Raw genomic sequence first — 25,207 nt, 5'->3', positions numbered from 1 at the left:
GCTGTAGGGAATCCTTAATAAATGGTTTGTTACATCGAGTGTGTCTCTTTCATCCACAAGGGAGGCCAAGTTTTTATCGAGATCAAGTAAATCACTTGAAATACTCTCTCTAGATCTTCTTTAGCCCTCTGTGCTTTACTCCTGAACACTTTCACTCAATAGGTAAAAGAAAATAACAACTTCAAAGCCTGGATAAATTAAACGAATTCCAACACTTCCCAATTTTCCTGCAATGAAACTGCAGTTCAGGAGATCAGTAAGTGATACATTCATCCAAGTGGGGGGTTTCAGTACCACTGTGTCTTGCATAGATATGTTGACCAAAGTTTTGGAGGCCTTTTCTGTTGAAATATTCTTTAAGTTGCAGAAGTGAATGTGTAAGAAATATGTATTAATGGCATTACTGCTTCTGACTCACAGCATCACATGCTTGCTTGCTGGAGTAGAAGAGCTTTTCACTGTAGCTTGCTATTCCGCACAGGTCTATGTGGAAAATGTGCTCTTTACATTCATTCTGGGGGAAGAAATGGATTAGAAAGTGTTTGCACTTATTCCATTTTCTTTTTTGGCCAAACACTCATCAGTCATTGTGCACCCATTGGGCTTTTTGGTACAGACATACATTTGCCTAAATATGGCAATGGATACTTAAGGGGGAAGAAAAGGAAAAAAAAAAGAAAAAAAAAGACCTCTAGTTATAAAATGTTTGTGGGCTGAAAACTAGACTGCTTCAGGTATTCCAAAAGAAGCTTGGAGGATATCAAAAAAGAAAATGTAACTGTTACATGCTGATACATTTTCAAAAAATATATTGTATTTATTTGAATCGCTTTCAAGTCTAAGCTTAGATATAAACACAGTTGGATCTCGTGGCAGTTTAGATGGGGAAAAGTACTTCATAGCATAGATTCAAATTCAAAGCTTCTATTAATTTCTGCCATCGTTGCTAACTTCTACTTGCTATAAATATTTGAAGTTGCACTAAAAAACCACACCTTTCCCTCAGTATTTCAGAATGTCCAACTTGAGACACAACAAATACAGACATTGCAACCGCCCATGGGTAAATCTCTGTCTATTATTCAACCAGTTAAAATCAGGATGTGAGTTACTGCAGTTGTACTCAAACTTCCAGACAAGAGGCTCCAAATTCTAGTACTTCATTTAGATTCAGAAAATTCCCAGACTTGTATTTGGAGGTCAGACGGTTTCTCTAATCTTATCTGCTGAATGTCACAAATCACTGAATTTCATTACCTTCGCAAAGCCAGCATATAGTCCTATATGGAATGGTATCCGCTATTTATTTCAATATATCATCAAAAGACAATCATTGTTTCCCTTATCACTTTGCTGAAGTGATTACTTAACCTGATGAACGCTACTTTATTTTGAGTGTGGATTCATCTCTGAGACATAGTCTCTATAATACCTCTCTATTGTTGCAAAATGGTCCTTTATCACTGTCCCCCATGGAAGAAATACATGTATGGAAATCTGATCACCTTTTTTTCCTTAGTAAACAAAAGAGACTCATCTCTTCCGTCAGCACTCCAATTATGTATATCTTTTTCTTTTTATAGATGGTTGTGAATCATATGATGGGTGTGGACCGTATGAGCTCTGTTTTTTTTCCCACCTGTATCATGATGGAAGCTTTATAGCTTGCTCATCGCCTTCTTGATGACCGATTTCAAATTTTGGTGTCCTGTAGGTTTGGTTTGAGGACTCTTCTGTGCAGCTTGTATGGGCCTAATTTAAATGGTTTGCTTCCTATTAAAAGTTATTTTACATACTGTTCAATTAGAAAATAAAAAAACCTTCCCATTCTTATCTGACACAAGCACTTCAACTTGTTAAATTCTAAATACAAAGAGTAAATAGGATATTTATATTCCTTATCGAGTGACTTTCTGGAGATTTTGTAACTTTCTGGTTTTGGGTTCAGCTTTAAGTGTAAGATCCTTATATGCTTGTCCTCTTTCTTTATGGAATATAATTATGTCACTATTGCTGGCTGCAAAACAGCCACCATGGCCAGGCAAGTGTTTCATTAATTATTATTGATCACAACCCAGGTGCACAGTAGGAATGCTTATGCTGTTACAATGCAATACTACTCAGCAACTGCTGTTTTACGAATGAGATACGTGTGCAGGTACATTTTATTTGGCACCATAAGGGTTCCATTCTTGTTGCCCATTATTGCTTATTTGCCCTTCAGCCCTACTTCCAGTAAAATCAATGACAAAATGCTTTTGCTCTATTGTCATGGAAGAAAACTTGTTCTGCTGAATAGAACTGATAGATAACTGGATTTTTTTCATAGTGTTTATTTCTGAGAAACAATGAAGACATTATAAACCGGGAAAGCTGTCCCATTTAGCTGCTATGAGATTATTCTGAAATTCAGGTATTTAGAAAATGTCCTTTAAATTGTGTTTAACTCTTTTTTTTTGAAATTTGCTTTCATGTATGCTACAGAAAGTAAAAGTGTATAGCATGGCAAATACAGAGGAAACTTGTTCTCTGAATCATTAGGAAACATTTTAAAAAGTTCAATTTTTTCTTCATCAGTGTGAGGTAGTAAATGGAGTTTATCAAGGAGATAAAATTACTTTATCTGTGTAGATTTAATGATTTCAAAGGAAAGCACTCCCAAACCGCAAATCACTATTCACAGACAACTTGTAGTTCTGTTTAATGAAGCTTCTTATTTTCCTTATTTTCCTTGCATAACTTACAAGTGAGGTATGAATTTTACATCTGAAATAAAAATATATCTCTACCTATGTCTCCTCTGTGACTTGCGTGAGAATGAAATGAAAGAAAGAAATACATTTGAGTAAGGATGTGAAAGAATAGAATTGTGTGACTGTTCTAGAAAACTCATAAAATCCACCATAAAAGCTAAGTAACATATGCACATGATGTTCGTCTTTTCAAATGATCCACAGCTTTTTAAAAAATAGAGCAACAGCAGAACTATCTCTAGCATTAATATGAGTTTAATGTAATATGCATAATTGTTAAATCTTATAATCGTTACAATAAATTTTTATTGTGGTCTCAGCAGACATTTATAGGAATATGGTTTCCTTGTTTATCATAACCCTGTTCGCATTCAACTCCTATGAGTACCTTCACTCAAGTTTAAATTGAGTTCAAAGATAAGATTTCTCCTCATTTTTGTAAAAAATCTGTTGAATACTACCGGTAAATCCTAGCACCACCAAGAAAAAAATCCTATTTGATTTCAAAAACACCATCATTAAATCTCTCATTCATCTGAGCTGAAATAAAAGTTCTAAGAGGTCATTGGTGACTGTGATAGACATAACTGTGGGTTTGTCCACTTTGAATTTGAAGAAAATACGCGTTCTATTTTTACATTACATCTAGAAGAGATTATAAGAGTCATTATTCAGCAGTATATTATTTGGGATAAGTGCTGTTGAATTTGTTGGGAATTCTTCACAAGTTTCATTGGAAGCAGGAAGTTTACAGAATGTGGGAAAAGGGACTGGCCATTTGGGAGAAGTATAGAAACGTCAGAGTATGCAGGGATGCAACGAGGAAAACTAAGGCCCACTTGGAATTAAACCTGGCAAGGGATGCCAAGGGCAATAAGAAAGGCTTCTTCAAGTACATCAGAAGTTAAAGAAAGACTAGGGAAAATGTGGGCCCCACTGCTGAATGAGGTAGGTACCCTGATGATGGGGGATGCAGACAAGATGGAGTTACTGAATGCCTTCTTTGCATCAGTCTTTACTGCTAAGGCCAGCCCTCAGGAATCCCAGACCCTGGAGGTAAGAGAGAGAGCTTGGAGTAAGGAATACTCTCCATGACCAAGGAGGATTGGGTTAGAGATCATTTAGGCAAACTTGACACCCACAAATCCATGGGCCCTGACAGGATGCACCCATAAGTGCTGAAGGAGCTGGCAGATGTTATTGCAAAGCTGCTCTCCATCATCTTTGAAAGGTCATGGAGAACAGGAGAGGTACCTGAGGACTGGAGGAAAGCTACTGTCACACCAGTCTTCAAAAAGCGCAAGAAGGACCCAGGAAACTACAGGCCAGTCAGCCTCACCTCCATCCCTGGTAGGGTGGTGGAACAGCTCATCCTGAATGTCATCTCTAAGCATGTAAAGGAAGAGAACGTTATTGGGAGTGGTCAACATGGATTCACCAAGGGGAAATCATGCTTCACCAATTGGATAGCCTTCTATGTCTGGTGCATGAGGGGAGAGCAGTGGACATTGTCTACCTCGACTTCAGCAAGGCTTTTCACATAGTGTCCTATAACATCCTCATAGGTAAGCTTAGGAAGTGTGGGTTAGATGAGTGGACAGTGAGGTGGATTGAGAACTGGCTGAATGGAAGAGCTCAAAGTGTTGTGATCAGGGGCACAGAGTCCAGTTGGAGACCTGTAACTAGCAGTGTTCCCCAGGGGTCAGTCTTGTTCAACATATTCATCAACAACCTGGGTGAGTAGACAGAGTGTAACCTCATCAAGTTTTCTGATGACACAAAACTGGGAGGAGTGGTTGACACACCAGAAGGCTGTGCTGCCATTCAGAGAGATCTGGATAGGGTAGAGTGTTGGGCAGAGAGGAACCTAATGAAGTTCAACAAGTGCAAGTGTAGGATCCTGCGCCTAGAGAGGAATAACCCCATGCACAGGTACAGGTTAGGGGTTGACCTGCTGAAAAGCAGCTCTGCAGAGAGGGATCTGGGAGTCCTGGTGGGCAACAAGTTGGCCATGAGGCAGCAATGTGCCCTTGTGGCCAAAACGGCCAGTGGTTTCTTGGGGTGCATTAAAAAGAGCGTGGCCCACAAGTCGAGGCAGGTCATCCTCCCCCTCTACTCTGCCCTGGCGAGGGCGCATCTGGAGTACTGTGTCCAGTTCTGGGCTCCCTGGTTCAAGAAGGACAGGGAACTGCTGGACAGAGTCCAGTGAAGGGCTACAAAGATTATCAAAGGACTGGAGCACCTCTCTTATGAGGAAAGGCTGAGACACCTGAGTCTGTATAGCCTGAAGAAGAAAAGACTGGGAGGGGATCTCATCAATGCTTATTAATAGCTAAAGGGTGGGTGTCAAGAGGAAGGGACCAGACTCTTCTCAGTTGTGCCCAGTGACAGGACAAGGGCAACGGGCGCAAACTGGAGCACAGGAAATTCCATCTTAACATGAGGAAAAACTTCTTTACTTTGAGGGTGGCAGAGCACTGGAACAGGCTGCCCAGAGAGGTGGTGGAGTGTCCGTCTCTGGAGACATTCAAAACCTGCCTGGATGTGTTCCTGTCCAACCTGCTCTAGGTGTTCCAGCTTTGGCAGGGGGGTTGGACTAGATGATCTCTGAAGGTCCCTTCCAACCCCTGTCATTCTGTGATTCTGGGAAATAAAAATCTTTTGAAAAAAATATTGGAAGCAATTTTATGCGTTTTTTTTTTTCTTTGGCAATTTAATCTGAAAAAGAATTTAATTGGATTTATAAAGCATATGTTTATTTCAGAAAAGGGATGATGTGGAAATGAAAGTTATGTCTGAATTTTAAAATACCTTTTCCATGGATCTGAGCTCCTAGTTTTTCAGCAATATCTTAAATAAGAATGCATCGGTTACTTTTTCTGTTTTTGGTTTGTGCAAATTGATGTGCTCTTTTGAAATATTTTACCTTCTACTGTAGTTTCAGTTCCTCTCCACACTATTTCTCTTTACCATGCATCGCTGTTGTGAGCTGTGCCTTCAAACCCACCGGTTCACATCATAATATATCTCGAAAACCTCTGCCCGTGCATTTGAGATCAGAAAAAGAACTTTCTCCTTATGCCCTCCAGCCTTGCAACTGTGCTAAATATCTTCTAATTATTACAGGATAATTATGTAGGATTAGAATAGAATAGAAATAGAATAGAAGAAAATGATGATAAGTTTGAAGCCTGTATGCAGGAACAAGTCCAGGTCTGCAAGTCACATCAACACACATCTATGACCGTACTAAAAAGGTCTGATGCATGTATCAGTGTCATACACTAATGCGGATGTGCTTTCCCACCACTGCTGGCTTGTTCTTTATGGCACGGAGCAAGGACAGTGTGCTCGCTTGGCTGCATGTCTGGCTTCATGTCATTTTCTTCACACTTTAAGTCCTAAAATGTTAGGGCATTTCTAACATCCAAAAAAGTGCTACAGATAATGATTCATTGTCTATAATGATTCATTTTTCATAGTGAATTATACTCCAGAGGCTTTGCTCCACTGACTGATCAGAGCTTAAACTATTAGCTCAAACTTGAACCTTAACTGATAGCTGAAGTTAGAGAACGCAACTGGCACTTGTGGTAATTTAAAAGATTTTTCCAAATTCTCCAATTGAAGTTAATCATGAACACAAGAGTCATCTGATTCACAAGAAAAAAAAAAGATCCACAATAAGCAAGATATTGGTTTCACAAGTAGTGAGTAAAGTGGCAAAACCATTCCATAACATTTTTTTTCTCCATTTGAAAGTTAGATAGTGGTATTTACTCTTAATGCAATCACAACAGCACAGCTAGGTGGTGAAAAATTTAACAGAAAAGAGCTGAACACCTGTGGATTCAGTGTTGGCCACATTGCATAATTCCCTATTATTTTTTTGTCATTATAGCATAGCAAATGCTATACTGTGGGATAGAGAAGGTGTTGAGCTACTACAACTGTTAAATAAGGACAGAAGTAAGCCCTGTTTTTTCCTCAGCCATCCAGTGACCCTTTTTTGTGCATCTCTGTATCACGCTCTACCTCAGCTTGCTGGCTGGGGGCACGCTGGAGGAAGTGGACATTGTTCTGAAAAGTATTAAGACATAACAACAGGTAAATTGTCACCAGCCTGTGACTTGATCAAGGCTGTTGAGAAGAGAATCTGAAGGAGCTTGAAAAGCAAAAGACATACATGACATCTCCTTTGTTAGTATGGGGGATAGTACATGAAGGATCCACAATGCAGAAGATTTTCCTGAAGAGGTGACATGTTTTCAGCGGGTATGCGTATGGATTCTCAGGGCTGCAGTACTACGGTGCCACTATGTTTATTTGCCCTGTGTAAAGCCATTTTATAACTGGACTTTCTCTCATGTAATTTTTCTCTATTCCAAACTTTGTCCAGGCAGAATTTCTGTAGCTGGCACATTAATCTAGGATTTCTTAACTTTGCTGTACAGATATGGCCAATGTACATGTACAGATCAACTCCAGAGGACTAGTTACGATGAGTCCAGGACTTCCAGAAACAAGTCTACTGCCAGTCATGATGCAAATGAGCACCACATGTAAATCCAGTGTGACCGGGGTGTGCGAGATGGCTTTGAACCTGCTGATCAGCCACAGAGTTTGAAGACAGTGAGTGTGATGATTTTGGAAGTGCTGGATTCCAGGCTTTTGTACCACACAGTATTATATGCATTAATTTCTTTGTGGGAAGTCCTGAAGAGAAAAACCCCAATGGTAACTCTGAGAACCTACTATTGACAATTGCCAGAATTTGTTTCCTTCTGGTCCTCTCAACCTCTGACACAGAGATAAAGCCTACATATGTGCTTCTGGATAGTAAGTTTGGCATGCAAAAAAAGGCTCCTACATCTTTAAACTTAAAGTAAAGCCGTGTAAATTACTGAACAGAGTTTTTAGCAGTATTTACAAGTTTTCTTTGATGGTTGTGAGAGAGAAAGGGAAGGGATTGGTAATATTGCTTCTTTGAGAATGACGTTCTACTGACGGGGACTTGCAGTTTGGTGGTTTTTTTTCCCACTTTCCCTATGCCATATGGTAAAAGCAATTAACTGTAAATTTTTAGATATAAGTATGAAGCATTTAGTCAGAGTGAGGCAGAATGAGGTCTGGGAGTGCTACTTGTAATTTACCAAAGAATCTTTATTACACTGCTATGAATGATCGAAATATTTGTAACAGCATTATAAAGTCTATGCAAGAACAAGTCCACTTAAAGGAAGGCAGAAATCAATCCAGCTTTAAAAATAGGAACAAAATCCAATCCTGGTCTAGCACCTTATGATATAAATTCTTATTCAGTATGAGCTAAAAATGAACTTTAGATTGATGAAAGTTTTAGAAAGATTTATTTGACATAAACAATATGTGCTATCAAAGGAAAAAAAAATCCTGGATCTATTCCTGTCTCACAGAAACAAACTGAGCTTGAAGATGCCATGTTCATGTTTAAAAAGGTTCCTTCATCTCATCACAAGTTTATTTCCAGGGGAAAGGACATCCCTACTTATAACATTGACAAATGCTCTTCTACTGAGAGTGTTCATTTCCCTCTTGGGTTTGTTTTGTTACTGGCAAACTTTAAGAGCAGCTTCCACAGCTTCTAGGTTTGGTATCTGATAAAATTAACAAAATCTTTTCCTTGAAGTGAGAATTGGTGTGAAGGGGCACGGAGGAACATGGTTTTTTGTCATATGGGACTTAGAAACATACATTTCTATGCTATTTTTTGTCTCTATCCTGCAGTTTGATTTTGGACATATCTTTGTAATTTAATACGCTATGCCATGGTTTTCCTGTTTTAAAAAGAGAAAACAGCCATTTTATGCCTCTGTGACCTGTAGATAAGTACTGGTTTTGAGGGTGAAGGAAAATTACTACTTGTGGACATCTACACTGTGAATTTGCTTAATAGTCAATGATGCCCAGATGCTAGCACTCCTCATTCTCCTAGTAATTCTCCTATATGTAGGAAAAATACTGAATATTTGAATCCTTACATCCAACAAGGAATTCAATGTATAGTATCTAGAATGATTTGCTCCATTTAACGCAAGCCAAGGATCTTGGCATGTCATTAAATTGTGAGTACCATAATACACGTAAAACATAAGTGAAAATTAGCTTTCTCTTTGCCTGAAATTTCTATATTAAACTTGGTAAGAATTCCTCAACCCTCCAACCTTCATTTATTGATGCAGTGATTCATCATGTACCTTCATACTTTGTTTTGACCAGCTGTTCCCATGCTGGGGATAGCAACATATGTGTTAGTGTCACAGGATTCAGTGGAAATGAGAGCTGTTAATGTGCTCTGAAAGTCCTTAGTATAGAATCACGTTACCTGTAAAACCAAAGGTGTTTCTGTATGTCACCATACAGAGGTGGGAAGAGGCAAGAACTGATTTATGTTCATGGAAAAGCACAAGGTGACTTAATAATTTCCAAAAGACAATACCTAGAAAGGAGCAGCTGCTGGGGCTGAATGGCCATCCCACTTCAGACAACACTTCTGAGCTACATCTCTTGACTGCCACTACACTGTAAAGATCTGCTGACATATCCCAAAGAAACGGCCAACAGAACTGTCATACTTGGCCCTAAAAACAGTGAAGCCTCTTTTATATGATGGATGTTAGTATCATTTTACACTCATGTTATATTCCGGTATTTATACCCACTAATACTCAGCTGCTGCTTGCCACCTTGACCCTCACTCATCTCGATGCCCCTGGGATGTGGTGTAGTGCAGTTAACAGAGGTTAACTTTAAATTTGTTTTAAACTGTGATCAGTGCATTAGGTCTGCTACTCTTTAGCATAACACCAGGGTTGGAGTGAGAGGTGGATTCATGGATTTGTATTAAGGAGATTTATGTCAGAAAAGAATCTGATCTCAGAATAGAAATCCTCATGATATCTTTTTTGACACTGGATTAGTGGGGAGGGGTCAGGTTATGGGAAGGACTTGTTTGCTTCTCCTGACAATTTATAGCGGGAGATGCCTCCTGCCAAGTCTGAAGTCAGGAAGAATCTTGCTGTCTACAGCCAAAACACAAGTACCAGTTCTGAAACATTCTGGACCAGTCTAAAATAGGTAATATTGGATTTGCTAAGATCAGCCAATAAAACAACAAAAGTCAGGGAGAAAGATATGGAAGACTTAGGGCATAGTTTTAACTGGTGGACTGAAAGGAAAAAAACATACTTTACAAATCTGAAGACCAGAGAGGGTTAAGTTTTGTCCTTTGCAGTTAAGAAACAGTATGGTGCAATGCTGGAAACTTCTGTTCTCCTGTGTTGAGGGACCATATGGATAACTGCATGTGTTAGAGAATTGTGCAACCTGGATCTGTGACTCATTGTGGGATTATTTGTCAATTTTGTGTTGCTGGCAAAAACCACATACAGCTGAAGTTCAGAGGAGGAAAAGAAAGGAACCAGATACTATAAAACCTTTGACCAAAGATGCATTTCTTGAGTGCCTTTAACCTTCCTTCTTCTGTGAAATTACTCTCTTCCTCACTATATTGTTTGCTGAACACTGACCAGTCTTTACAGAAACATCCTTTTAACATGTGGACTTACATCTCCCAAAAGTTCTGCAATATCTAGAAAAGCCTTCTTTACAGCCATTATCCTATGTCATTGTCTTAATGAGCAACACCAGCAAAAATAATTTCTTCAGATAGTTCATGCAATTCTCCACAGTTACAGCCAAATACCCTTCACCGGATCATAAAGATTTTTTGTATCACCACCCTGATCTTTGCTTATGTATCATATTAACTTATCCAAACACCTTTTGCTTTTACTTCTGCATATTGAAAAATCTCCAGTAAGCTCTCTCTACATGTACATACTCTGCAATGAAAATATTGATCGTGACATAAAATAAATAATAGGAGTTTTAATAAAAATTTGAAGGAGGATTAGAAAAGTCTGTTAAAAGAAATCAGGTCAAGCAGAGAAAATAAAATCCTATATTCCATGGATTTAAAACTTTGAGATACTTATTTACCAGAATTGATTCAGAGTTCATTGTTTCAAGAGAACATTTTAGAACATTTCCTAGATTACAAGTCACTAAATTTCATGCATTTGTATGACTTAAATATATGTAACTTCACCTTCTTTTTATCTTATTTTATTTCATTTAGAAAGCAAGATTTAAAAATGGACTATCAGCTGAGTTTTTGCAAGCCATATTGAATGGGATGAAAGTTTATGACTGAGTTATAAATCTCTTCAAAACAAAGTTTACAATAGAAATATTAAAGCAATATTAAATATAACAGCATGAACAACACTTCTATCACAACAGCCTGATCATAATTCAGTAATAAAAGGAAGTCAATATCTCTATTTTATTCTTACCTTTAACTAAGAATATTTCACAATAAAAACCATGGTTTTGACATTACTAAAGTGAAGTAAGGTAGCATTTAGAAAGAATATTGATAAACTGTGTAGATGTTACTATCATATAGAAATAGCCCAAGCATAAAACATTCTCTCAAAAATACAGAAAAGTAAGCTTATGGCTTGTAAGAAAAATTGTCTGTCAGCACTGTTCTCTATTGATTCTTTTGATCTTTATGTGTTGATCTATGTGGTTAAAAAATAACTATTATGAAAAAAAAAGGATGTATAAAAGTATTTTTTTTTTTAGCAAAACAATCCTCTTGGCAGTCTACATAGCCCAGGGATCCCATTTTAAAGGCAAAGATTGAAAACTTTGGTAACCTACAGGTACAGCAATAGCCCCACATCCTCTAATTTGTTCTAATGAGAAATAAAATGTGATAACTCACTCAAAATTGTCTGTTGGCACTATCATAATACAAACTCTATATTTATTTTTTTTTCTGGACGGAGACAAAAAAACAATGAATTATGAAGTTTATATGGAGAATAATATAGAAGCTTTTGTATGTTGTGACGCATGACCAAAAATGCAGTGAGAAAAAGGCTGAAGTGTGACGGTCAAGTAGGGTGAGTGTATTATACACAATTTTACATTAAAAAATCTGTGTGAAAGAGTGGCTGTAGAAGAATTATTTGAAATGGGAAAAAAAAGTAAATCTAGAGTTATATACCAGAAGAAAAAAAAAGGAGAGAAAAGGAAAAAGAGTGATAATTTTCTGATATTTCCTTTTTCTTGCTTTACTTTGAGGGCAAGGATCTGTGCTCATTGAGGAGGGTTGTAACCTACAGCTTTTCATGCGAGCTTGGATCATTGCTCGAACTATGAAAACTTATTCATTTTGAGGCTTTTAAAAGCCATATATTTCCATCTATGCCTGCTTTTAAGTCCCATGTTAAAATAATAGTGTTAAAATAATAGTATTAAAATAACTGATAAGATAACTATACTGCAGAGTCAGGAAGTGTTAAGGAACACTCAGATGGCCATCACTGGAAGTGCTTCACTAATTAATATGGCACATGATGGGGACAGAACTTAAAGTCCTTTTGCCTAACAGCACCATTAGTTTCATACCCTTTTAATGGGGAGAAAAATGAAGACATTACAATTCTTCCTTTTAAAAAAGTACATCAAAAAAGAAATGAAAGAATTAACCAGTTGCCTCCAGATGTTCTTGGAAAAAAAGTCAGTAATATTTGAGACAAAACGAAAATGGCAACCTGCTGTCACAGAAGGCAGTGCCTGACAGCAGGAAAAGCCAGGAATGCTGTGATGTGTGCAGGCGTGTCAGCTGGGAAAACAATGGCTTCTTCACCAGAACTTACACACAGAACTACGTCATGATCTGTCTTCCCAATTTACATAATAAACTTCAGTTCTGACATTGGAATGATGGACTTGTTAGAAAACCAGGATTATCTGGACTACAAACAACCACCTCATTACCAATAAGCTCATTTATTCGTTTTACCAAAAGATCACCTTGTCTTTTTATATAACAGAAGAGACAAGCGGTGAAAATTGTGTTACTTAAAAGCAAATATTAAAATACTGCTGGTTAGATTTAGCTTTTTAATGTAGGTGTTTTGAATTCTTCCATTCAGTAAGTTTTAAAGGAAATTTTTTCCTTTTTAATTATCATTATTTTAACTATGTTTAATGTAAATCTTAATCAGGATTTAGCATTTATATATATTTAAAAGATGGAGTTCTGTTCCTATGAAAATTTTAAAAAATAGAACATATTAATACTTTGTAAATGCCAGTGGGTATTTTTATTATTCTTTTAGAAAAAAGAAAAAGATCCTCTGTCTTGTTAGGAAACAAACAAAAGTTTAAGTGTTCCTAATACAAATGACATAAATGGGTGGCAGAAATTGTATCTGTATGCTGTATATACAGATGTATATGAAACATAGACATAATCCAAACACAAGCTGTTGTGTGGATGTATCAGTGAATATGGCTATAAAACAACATTTCAACAAACGTGGGCCAGCATAAAGATCCATCACAAATCACCATACATCACTAATTGCAAAATACACACTCTGATATATAATGCAGCAAATTTTGACTCCTCTGTCTGTCATCCCTCTCGTTATACCTCAGCAGTAAATCATGGATATATGCAGTGATTTCTTCGACAATGAATGATGCTCATTATAAGCAGTATTATCTAATAAACATAACATAATTTTGAGGTATTTTACTCCTGTATTACTTGGAGTTATTTAGCAACAACGAAGTCTATTTATAAGTGGCATCAGTAACATAATATTTTCACTTACAACTGCACTGGCTACGTATTGCTTGGATCAGAATAAAATCCTTCTCAGAGAATTTCTGTCTGTCAGGCAATTAAGACATTTGATTTTAGTTTGGAGACAAAAGCTGCAGAGCTCCAATTTATTTAATTCCTACAGCCATAGTGACTGGCATTTCTAAATAAACACTATTAATAAATCATTAATCTGTAACTAAAGACTAGGCTTTTTCTGGAATATTTGCCAAATGCCTACTTCAGGAAATCTCACCGGAACGTCTGTCATTCTCACAGTTACAGAAGAGAGAGAAGAGCGAGTCTTTCAGACAGCTAAATTAAACTATGAGAAAAACAGGAGCACATTGGCTTTGAGACTGGAATAACTTCTGTGTTATTTACAATAAGAATTCAAATCTCAAAATGCTAAATAAAGAAGGAACAAATTAGTCGCTGATTCAGTTTGGTAACGAGGACCCGTGGCAGTGTAACAAGAAAAGATTCTTACAAGCTATAGGGAATAAGAGACGAGGACAAAAAATGAAAATGATGAAAATGAATAGGAAACGTGATCCATTTCTACCTCACACCTCAGCCTCCAGGTTTCAAACGAGGCCTGAAATGTCATTCATGTAATTATTACCGTATCAGGTTGAAAGCAATTTCAACTCAGCTGATTTGATTGTGCATTAATGGCTGCGAAAAGAAGATAAGGAATGTGCATGGTAAAAATAGCTGCCCATTATAATAGCAGCAAATGGGGTCAACTTATTAGATAACCTTACATTCCTTGATGGTTCAGGTGTTTTTGTTTTTTTTCCTTTATTAAAGGTTAATGCCAAGTACGAATGTGGAAATAAGCTAATTGAAGCCGTTCCTGTCAACCCTCGCCTTCCTTATGTGGTTGTTTGAATAGTGACTGACACTGTTTGAGAGGGTTTACTAAATCCCAAGGTGCTGATGATGGAAGGTATCAGTAGCCGCGTTTCTTGCCTGTCAGTGATGGTTGTGAAGGACAACATGTGGCATACCTCCACTGGAAAGTGACAGTTGACTTGTAATCTGTCAGGAACTGCAATTTAATTCCAGCAAAATGAGGACAACAGAAACTAACGTGTTGGTTACTGCTTCAGCCATAGCCAAGAGTAAAAGGGCCCCATTGCCAACTACTGACCTGGCAGAAGATTGGTTAGTGTTGATGACAGGAGAGAGACTGGAGCCACCACCCTCTACAGAACAGCTCTTTTCCTCATACATTTCAGCATTTCTGAGAATCTCTCCATTTATTGCTTTTCTGTCCTCTCTCATGTAGCTCTTTCCTTATCTTTATTTTATAAAACATAAGAACTTGTCTTTTACCCTATAGAAGTCCTCCCCTCATATTTGCTTTCTAAACTACTGCCTACATTTAAGTGGGGAATGAATTTACAAAAGCCGCTCTTGCTGTCCAATGTCACATTAGCCAGTCTCACAGCCCTGTGCATGGGCTATGGTCGCCCACATTTCATTTGGACTGGTTTGGTTGTGTCCTGCCTCTCCTTCAACTTCACTGGGCCTAAATAGATACAATTAAAATACTTTGTCAGAATTCCTCTGTAATTATTTGTGAATACTTTCTGTTGATCTGCTCAATGAGAGTATGTGGATATTGGTCAACCAGGAAAAACAGACAAGAAGGGAAACAAATTTAAGACATTTCTTATCCATCCAGTAAATAGGAACTGTTAAGAGAAAAATCTGAACAAAAAAATCCAGTGACCAGTGACACACGAAGGCCAAAATGACTATAAAAACATTTAAAAAGGCCTCTCAGGTAGTAGAGACAGGCTTTGAAAGGTTGTTCTGGAAAACCAGACCTGCCGAGCAAGCTGGAGTGGTGATCCTCAGGAAAATAAATTATTGCTTTAAAACTCCTTTCCTCTTATGCTTTGCACCTACTTAGGTAAATATGTAAGAAGAATTGGTGTGGAGGATACGGTACCCCTCAACCTAACTGATTTCTGAAGTTCCTCCACAGGAGTTACAAATATTTTCAGTTTCTTAATCAAAGCCAGGCTGCAAGGAACCTGTATGTGCTGTGAACTAAAAAACCAAGCAGGATACATGATATTGAGCAGCATGACTTCGGTGGGTTGAAAAAGACCAAAAAGAACACTACTATCAAAAAGAACTGAAAGGAATTCAATACAGTGAGATTTCTTTCAACACCCCCACCCCCAGCCCCCCCCGACAAAGAATTTGATGGGGTATTTTCGAAAAAAACTGACCCTTTATATTTGTTTATTAGTCTCTAGTGAAACATCACTGATGGAACACCAGTTTTTACATGTACATGTACAGAAGAAAGAATAATTTCTTTGAATCCCTAGAATTGCTTCTTAGTTCTGTCAGACTGTATACTACCCTTGAGATCCTTATTCTTGGCAACAATAATAATAGTAACTGCCACAAAAAAATTGAACTGTTATCAATTTAATCGTATGTTCTATGATCTGAATAGTGTATAGTAGTTATTTCATTTCTTGTTTAATTTGTATGAAACAGTGAAGACGTATTTCTAAAACCTTTCTCTCCCTAAACTAATTTATCAATAAACATATGAAAAAAACTCTTGCTGTGGATAATAATACAGACTAAACACCTGTTCTCTAGCACTTCGGTCACACTAATTATTAGGTCAGGTAGAAACTAGACCCCTGGCACTGCCACAAAGTGTGTTAGGACATGTTTAAAACATTGTGCTCTTAGCTTCATCTTTAAACTAACATCTGGGGAAAAAAACCTGCTTATCGTGTTTGTTCTCCAACTATGATATTCTGGCAGAATAAAATCTAATTTACTGATTTATCATCACAGTGAGTAAATGTGTGTCTGGTAAAATTTTCAATAAACTTTCCTTTTTCTGTTTACAAGAATGTTACTTTTCTTCTTGACAAAGAGTCTTTTATCTTGAATGAATTACTGTCCACAGAAATGGCTGGGCAATTCATAACTGGCTACTTAGTCAATTGGTTACTTTGAGCATGCAGTAAGAACTGTCTGTGAAAACGAAATCCCGTAAAATAACGAAATAACAAATTAGGTACGTCACATCTTAATAAACAATGATGTCTAATTATGAAAGAATCTGTACTTACTTGCCAAGTGCAAAACACTCCATCTTAACAGTAGTTCCTCTTGCAGCTGTAACTGTGTAAGGAAAATGGACTTCAATTTTTGGTTCGTATTCCCCCATCACACCTGGAAAATAAGGAATGTTTAAAATATGAAATATCATCAGTTTTCCATTTGTTGAGATTATCACAGAAAAGCTCTGTGTCTCGTTTTTCGAACCTGCCCAGGAGTAAAGCTAGGAATTGGTGGAGATAACTTTGATCTGATGTGCTTTGCTCAGGTCCACTGCATATTCTAAAATGCTCTTCAGGATTAACAGCAGTACAACAGTGAGTTTAAGAAAAACCGCCTATTTTCTCAAACATGGGTTAATATTTACATTTTGAAAGATTAAAGCAGGCAATCAGTTATAGAAGGGCGAGAATTTTCATACACCAAAGCTTTCTTTACCAGTGCAGTGACAATTATGACAAATAAATCAACGTATCATGCTGTATTCGACCTCAAGTAGTGTGTTCAGTTTTGGGCCCCTCACTACAAGAAACACATTAAGGTGCTGGATTGTGTCCAGAGAAGGGCAAGGAAGCTGGTGAGGGGTCTGGAGAACAAGTCTTATGAGGAGGGTCTGAGGGAGCTGGGGTTGTTCAGCCTGGAGAAAAGGAGGCTGAGGGGAGACCTTATCGCTCTCTACAACTACTTGAAAGGAGGGTGTAGAGAGCTGGGGGTTGGTCTCTTCTCCCAGGTAACAGGTGATAGGACAAGAGGAAACAGCCTCAAGTTGTGCCAGGGGAGGTTTAGATTGGATATTAGGAAAAATTTTTACACTGAAACTGTTGGCGAGCATTGGAACACCATCCCTCAGGGTATTTAAAAGACGTGTAGATGTGGTGCTGAGGGACATGGTTTAGTGGTAACTCGTCAGTGCCAGGTTAATGGTTGGACTTGAAGGTCTTAAAGGTCTCTTTCAACCAAAATGCTTCTGTGATTCTATGATTCTAAGCTTAGCAAGAAAAACTCAAATTATGCAAGAGCATTTGTGTATGCAGATACAAACACAGATACGGAGACACATGTCGGTTATTTCGTTTTCAGTGGCCCTTTTAATTTGTGAGATGATTCATTTTATCAGGGTAATGTGCTTAGTACTGCAAGATACAACTAGAAAAACATTCAGGAATGTGAAAAATATAAACATTGAAATCAATAGAGTTTTCTGGAATTTTCTGTGGAGTGACTGACAGCTTTGGAGAATCACAAGAGTTTAGGAAATTAGAAACAAGCAGGGAAGGGAGACAGGTTTTATAAGGTGAGGTGAGAGGTTTGTATTTGATGTGACTTAGAGGAAATGTCATGGCATCACAGGAGAAGAATGTGACTATAAAGCTGTGTTCAGTTAGACAGAAGATGGGCTGCTTGGGTAAGCGATACTCAAACTAAAAGCTATATTAAACAAAGTAAGACTTGTTCAGATTTTTAGGTGATGGAAACTGAATAAAATCTGACTTGTGGACACAGTATCAACAAGACAAGTCTAGTCTAAATCTATAAAAATCAGTCAAGAGTCTCCAAAGAATTCTAGAGCAAACAAATAGGAAGAAGAGAGGAAAAGAAAGGAGAGAAAATAAATATTTTATGCAATAAAGAGAAAAGAGCATAAGGAGGAACATGGAAGTAGAGAAATATGAGATTTGCAGCTGAGAGAAGACCAGCTGGCAGAGATAGACAGAAAAACAACTCACAATCTATTAGAGCAAAAAAAAGTATAAAAGGATGAAATGGTAAAACATATACTTCTAGCCCGTGAAATGTTTCTCGTGGGACTCAGGAGTTTCCAGTGGGGCTGTGTTCTCTTCCTGCTGTTGCCCCACAGGCTCCTGTGCATTTGTTTTGGGATGAAGTCTAAGCATATATGCATTTAAACATGTCTTTAGGGGCTTAAGTTTAGTTAGAAAATCTAAATGCATCTGATATGTGAATCAAATAACAGAAGTAGAAAGCACAAAATGGTTTTAATTCAAAGAATGTAATTCCATAAATAATCCATAAATAAGTAGCAGTAGATTTCTTTTTAAAAAAACATAATCATGCAAGTACTACATGTACTAGCAATAGTGATCCATTTTTCATCAAAAACATGACTAAATAAATGTTTTGACATTGTTTTCTGAACTTGTGGAGAAATATTGCCCCTTATATGAAAAGGCAAATTCTCAACCAGTTCTGTCATTAATGCCTAAAAGGTTGGGTTTTGTTGTGGAAAAAAGTAAATTAATATTTGTGTCCGGGGTATTAAAATAAAGTCAGAGCATCAACCAAATTGTAGTCAACTAAAATTTTCCCTAGCCTAGACTGAAATAATTCCTAGCCTAATCTGTAATAAAAATATATTCCCACTGGCTTGCAGCGTAAATAAATTTCATAATTTAATTACATTCCTTGTGACTTCTTTTACTGTTTTCTGGCACTTTTTTTGTGATTATGAATACCAGTTTCTGATTCATCTTAGTTGAGTCATTCATGATTTTGTAAGATATCTGTCATATCGCTTTTAGCTATGTCCTTCAGAGACTGAAAAATCTCAGACTATTAATCCTTCCTTACGGTGAATCTTTAATAAACTTGTGATCATTCCTAGTGCCTATGTTACACCATTTCAAATTCCATTTGAACGTTTTGATATGGGAAGACGAGAACAGCACAGCAATACTGGAGCTGTAGATCTTTCTACCGCATTTTTTTTTTTTACTTGAGTTTCTTTTGTATTTTTCTTTTGGTTTATTCCTTATTGCTTTCCTCACGATGTAATGCTATTTGACTTTTTTCACTTGAGTTGGTGTTCATCCACAGTGGCACCCTAATCTGGGTGGAAGTACTGGAAGGGGCTATATGGTCTTCCCAGAGCCTTCTCCAGGCTGAACAACACCAACTCTCTCAGCCTGTCTTCAGAGAAGAGGTGCTCCAGCCCCCTGATCATCTTCATGGCCCTCCTCTGGACCTGCTCCAACAGGTCCATGTGCTTCTTATGTTGGGGACCCCAGAGCTGGACACAGTATTCCAGGTGGGGTCTCGCCAGAGCAGAGCAGAGGAGCAGAATCATCTGCCTCAACCTGCTGGCCATGCTTCTTTTGATGCAGCCCAGGATGCGGTTGGCTTTCAGGGCTGCGAGCACATATTGCCAGCTCATGTTCAGCTTCTCATCAATGAATGACTTCCCTCTTTAAAAGCTCTGTTCATGGAATATGACTGCACGGTAAGATTACTGTATGGTAATGTGATAAATAAAGTTCTACTAATTGTACTTTTCTATGTATTTTCTATCAGATCGCTTGACACAGAAGTCAGACTTACTGGTCTGTAGTGCCTCAGGTATTCCTAGGAGTCCATTTTTTAAAAAAGCAGCTTTTCTACCAACACTACTTCTAGCCCTGAGGCCTGCCGAAGGAAAACAGTACATCCTGCTTCCTCCTGCATATGAGTTTGGCCTTAGGAATTTGTTAGTATTATTATGTCAGTATTTCTTCTAAAATGTCTTATATTGAAACTTCAATTATAAGAACTTTAGTCTTGATAGGGGAACCTCCCTAAGTTCCCTTGAAGTAAACACTACTGAAAATAATTCATTTAGGTTTTATGAGGCAACTTTATATCCCTGTGGTGCTCCTTTTAAATCTCTGTCATCTGTTGACTGCGCATACTCACTGACAGATTTTGTGATTCAATTGATTTACAAAAAGGTTTTTTTTGGGTTTGTGTAAAACTTTGTTCCTGAAAATCATTGTGTTGTATTGTCATATGCTATGAATCTGTTGCCTTTTTAGCCCTGAAAAAATGCAACTTAAGAATTAAATTATTCTTGCCTTTCAAATTATACAGCACTTTTGAACATATCTGAGGGACAATATTATCTTTCAGATCTTATGTTTTTAACTTATTTTAACTCTCTTAAGTAGGAGCAATCTGTACAAGTATTGAATGCCCTTTGCGAGTCATGCCATCATTTCATATTCCTAACAAAACACGGACCTACTAGTGCTTTCTACTACATCCTGTTCTTCTGGGTTAGCAGCAAGCGACATGCCTGCAGCAACTGGCAGAAAGATGTAGAAAAATTACTGAGCAATTGCTTGGTGTCCCTATGAAAATTAGGAAACAGAAGTCTATTATTGCAAAGGGATATTTTTCATTCTTATTATTTATGATCTTTGAGACCAAGGAGGCCGTTACAGTTGCATAGTCATCAAGGGAATTATCAAGGCCTTACCTTCCCACTTTACACTCTAATTGCTTTGCTATGGCTGTTGTACCTCCAGGCTCTTCATCTTTCCCAATTTCTGTTTTGGTCACTATGAATCAGTAATGGTAATACAACCACCATCTTTATTTTCATCAAGATTTTTGTTCATTTGTATCAGGTGCTAAAAGGAACCTGAACTTTGAAGAAACATTGAGGCCTTGAGTTATGTGCATTAGAATCAATCTCTCTTAGCCTTATATACATGAGTCACTTTTAGAGGTTTGGTTAAGACCATAAAAAATTCTCTCAGTCATTTTTTATTTCCAGTTATCAAACATGAAATATAACAATAAATAAAATTGATCGTCACCGAATAAAAACATGATATAGGATTTTCAAACAGCTAACAAATCACAGAGCTCATGTCGTCTGAACACTATGGAGGAATGGGAAGCCACTCTTAATGCTCCCGTGCTCTGCCTTTCCATGAAAATACCTCCCTTTGGACAATCTTTTACCTTCCCAGAGAGACCCCCATGATTCAGTCTTCCTTAGGCTAATTAGTTTACTACACTCCCTACTTCACAAGCTGTGCCTTTCAGCTGAGTTCAGATATGAGTATGAAAGTGCTGAATTTGTGATCAGGATGAAATGCATCACTTCAAAATAAATCTAACTTACCAGATCTTGAAAATTTGTCTACAATTAAAAAGTGAGTTAAAAGCCAAACTTTCCTGTTTGTTTAAGTAAATCTTACCCCCGGGCTTTATTCTGAAACAAGTCATCCCACCTTACTTTTCCCAGTCTCCGGGTCTTTGCCCTTTCATAGAATCGTAGAATCTTCATGGTTGGAAAGGACCCTTAAGATCATCGAGTCCAACCAAACAACCTACAATCTCTGCCACTAGAGCATGCCCTGAAGTGCCACATCTAGATGTTTCTTAAATACCTCTAGGGATGGTGACTCAGCCACCTCCCTGGGCAGGCTGTTCCAGTGCCTGACCACTCTTTCAGTAAAGTAATTCTTCCTAATATCTAATCTAAACCTCCCCTGCCGCAACTTCAGACCATTTCCTCTGGTCCTGTCATTATTCACTTGGGAGAAGAGGCCAACACCCACCTCTCCCCAACCTCCTTTCAGGTAGTTGTAGAGGGCAATGAGGTCTCCCCTCAGCCTCCTCTTCTCCAAGCTAAACATGCCCAGCTCCCTCAGCCTCTCCTCATATGACCTGGTCTCCAGACCCCTCACCAGCCTGGTAGCTCTCCTCTGGACACGCTCCAGCACTTCAATGTCCCTCTTGTACAGAGGGGCCCAGAACTGAACGCAGTACTCGAGGTGAGGCCTCACCAGGGCCGAGTACAGCTCTCCACATTTCTGTCCAGCCAGGGTCATCCCTGGCCAAGTGAAGATGAAATTAGATGAAACATTAATAAGCCTTCTGTTATACCTCTGAATACTGAAAAAGCGCTGATTCAAATGACTAACAATATTCCAGGACTAAGTACAGCTTGACTTTTTTTTAGTTAATGGCTTGTTAGTCACACAGGTGGAAATGGAGCTCAGTGTTTACAGAGGAGATGATTTCCCTATTCTTTCCTTCACAGATTTTGTTACAACAATGCAATTATCACAGAGAAATTATTACATATTCTCCAACTCAGGTAAGGAAAAGTCTTCATAAAACCAGGTTTAATTTTAATAAATGGTTTCATTTAACAAGTTGTTCCTCTGACTTGGCTGCAAATCTTTGACTTGAGTTCAAATCTCCTCTACCCAAAGTGTCCTATGAACCCTCAGCTACACTGTTGTCTGCATTTTAGCTTTCCATCAAAAAATAGATAGCACAATTCACTAAATCACAATAATGTGATAAATTGTGATTGTGAGGTGCTCACGTACCACAGGAATAAATGTAATAGAATTTCAAACATTTACAGATATTACTACAGCTAAAACTGTTCACATTATCCCCTGTGGGCCACTCAATGGAAATGTAAAATTGAATAAAGTAGCGAGATCAGTTTCTGATTGTCAGTCCTTTCAGTCCTACAGGCAGGATATCAGTCATTTGAAAAGGACTGCTCTACTTCTTAATTTAGCCTGTCACTCCATGACTTTTACAACCCCAAAATTAAGAGTAGAAAAATTGTGAATCTATGACTGTATCCACGCAAGAACACTTTTTGTCTTCATGGGGAAAAAAAAAATCAGACTGCTGAGAAATCTTGACACATCATCTTCCTCCAACTGTGTAGACACTAATGCTTCTGTTCCATTAGTCTTCTCCAGATATTAACTACTCTCTTGAATATCCCAGAAGATAAGCTTCCATGATAGCTCCTTAAACCCTTCCAGGTAAAGTGATTTGGTTTTGTTTCAAACTGTTTAAGCAATAGCTCTTTAACTTACTTTAGAAACTAATTTTGATCGGAACAGGTTGAATATAAGATTTCTGGCTAGACGTCATCAGAGTACTAGGGAGAAAATGAAAGCTAAAGATTTCCTATACTCAGGAGAAAGATTAGGCACAGATTTATACTTGCCATTATTTTATTAGCAAAAGATACAACCCCCATAGTTCAGTGATTAAGAGTGTTTGCCTGAGAGCTTTGGGTGAAGTCCCTGATGTTAATCAGATGGTGTAGGAATGTTAATCCAGTTGTTTTACAGCCTGGATAGTGCTCTAATCACAGAATTATTAAGGATTCTTATTGGTTTGGATGTTCCTCTCAATCTCTGGGAAATCTCCTGAGGAGTGATGAACTTGTCCTGCTGCGTAAGAATTTTCTAATAATTTTACAGATCAGAAATTGAGTTTCCTACCACATTGTAATGATGATCTATTGGGTGAATATGTGTCCAAACTCAAGAAAATTTTGACTAAGAAACTATGGCAGGAATGTTCATGTATAATTTCTTCTACGAATAATCCATGATGCAAACTAGGGTTGTCTGTCGTGTGGGTCTTTTTGTGACAAATGAATATTTAGCATTTTTCCTGAAGACCTGCACCACTAAACATCCCCAAATATTTATTTGGAAGAGAAAGCCCTCAATACACATATTTACAATGACAGTAAATTCACAGCACAAACCAAATTAATTAAAATATAATGATGATACCCATATTTCATCCTGACTGCAGCAGAAATTGTCAATGCATTGGGAAGAATTTATTGACTCACCTGCCGTTAATCGTATTCTAAATGGAGGGACCAGTACCTGCTGTAAGTCTCTAAAAATTTACTCTGGGAATGATTGTTTTATGATAACTGTCCACAATATTTCTTCCACTTAGAGATCTCTTAGCCAAATTTTGAGCTACAATTTTATTCTTTGAGAAGCCCTAAAAACTCTCATGTGAAATTTCATTCTGCAATGCATTTAACACTGAAGTGCCAACAATGTTTTCATATGTGACTCAGAGAGCAAATCCTATCGCATATTACTGCATGGAAAGAAGTTTTTATTAGAATCTATCTTAATACCAAAGAAAATTTAGTAATTCAGTTTCTGGGAAAAAATATCTTAATGAATACAACACAAGAAGGGAAAAAACTCTTCTTTAGTTTACAGCTAGGGGATAATATGTTCATGTATTTCTAATTATGGAGGTATAAATTTAGAAGAAGGTAACATGTAACCAAAACGAAATGTTTAACTAAAGGTTAAACAAAACTTTCCTCTTCCCCCTTTAAAATCTATCTTTATATTATACTCCATTTCACTAGTCCAGCAATTACTCTCTTAACTCTGCATGGAAAGCCCTTTCTAGAAGTAGGATTCCTATCTTGGAATATTTTAGAAATTAGTTGTTTATGACTAATATATATCATGTATGTATGTCATACCTACACAAGAGCTTTCTTCCTCTCTTAAACAGCAAATACAACTGGAAGCACTTTATTTTCAGTTGTAAGTGGGTGTGTTATGACAGAAGTAAAAGGAACTGGGACCAAACCCTAAGGACACAAAAGCAATGAGGTAAACTCAGAATAAGCAATGAGGGGAGCTGTGGTATTCTCTCTAGTTCTTCAAATGAGAGGCCAAAATTTCTAGTCCACAGTTTGGGCTGCAGAGATCTCTGTTTACCTGTCTCTGAAAACGTCAAGCAGTAACTATGACCAAGACTGCTGCCTCTCTCTACATAGACAAGTCTTTAGAGAGTCATAACCTAGACTTCAATCCATCCAATTTCTCACATATATGTAATTTTGGCACTGAATGAAACAAAACTTCATCCTTTGGACATTCAGAGATGAGTGAGGGCACCTGAATGGCTTGTACACAACATTCCAGTATGAGGATTTGTGCACATATAGTTGTATGGAAACACGATAACCTGAACATTTTCGCTAACTGTGTGTTTAGGTAATTTTTCTGAGCAGCCATAC

General features: G+C 37.6%; 1 protein-coding gene across 1 annotated transcript in view; it reads right to left on the bottom strand.

Annotated features, from left to right (window-relative positions):
- CNTN5 (contactin 5) overlaps window positions 1–25,207 on the bottom strand; it is a 260,804-nt gene that overhangs the window by 142,458 nt on the left and 93,139 nt on the right. Inside the window, exon 7 of the mRNA XM_054187800.1 lies at window positions 16,602–16,704. Within this exon, the coding sequence (XP_054043775.1) occupies window positions 16,602–16,704 (103 nt within the window). The remainder of the gene's footprint in view (window positions 1–16,601; window positions 16,705–25,207) is intronic.

Source organism: Rissa tridactyla, chromosome 1 (genome assembly GCF_028500815.1).
Source record: "Rissa tridactyla isolate bRisTri1 chromosome 1, bRisTri1.patW.cur.20221130, whole genome shotgun sequence".
Taxonomy (NCBI): Eukaryota; Metazoa; Chordata; class Aves; order Charadriiformes; family Laridae; genus Rissa; species Rissa tridactyla.
Note: the sequence above shows the minus strand (reverse complement) of the source record. Positions and strands in the feature narration are given on the sequence as shown.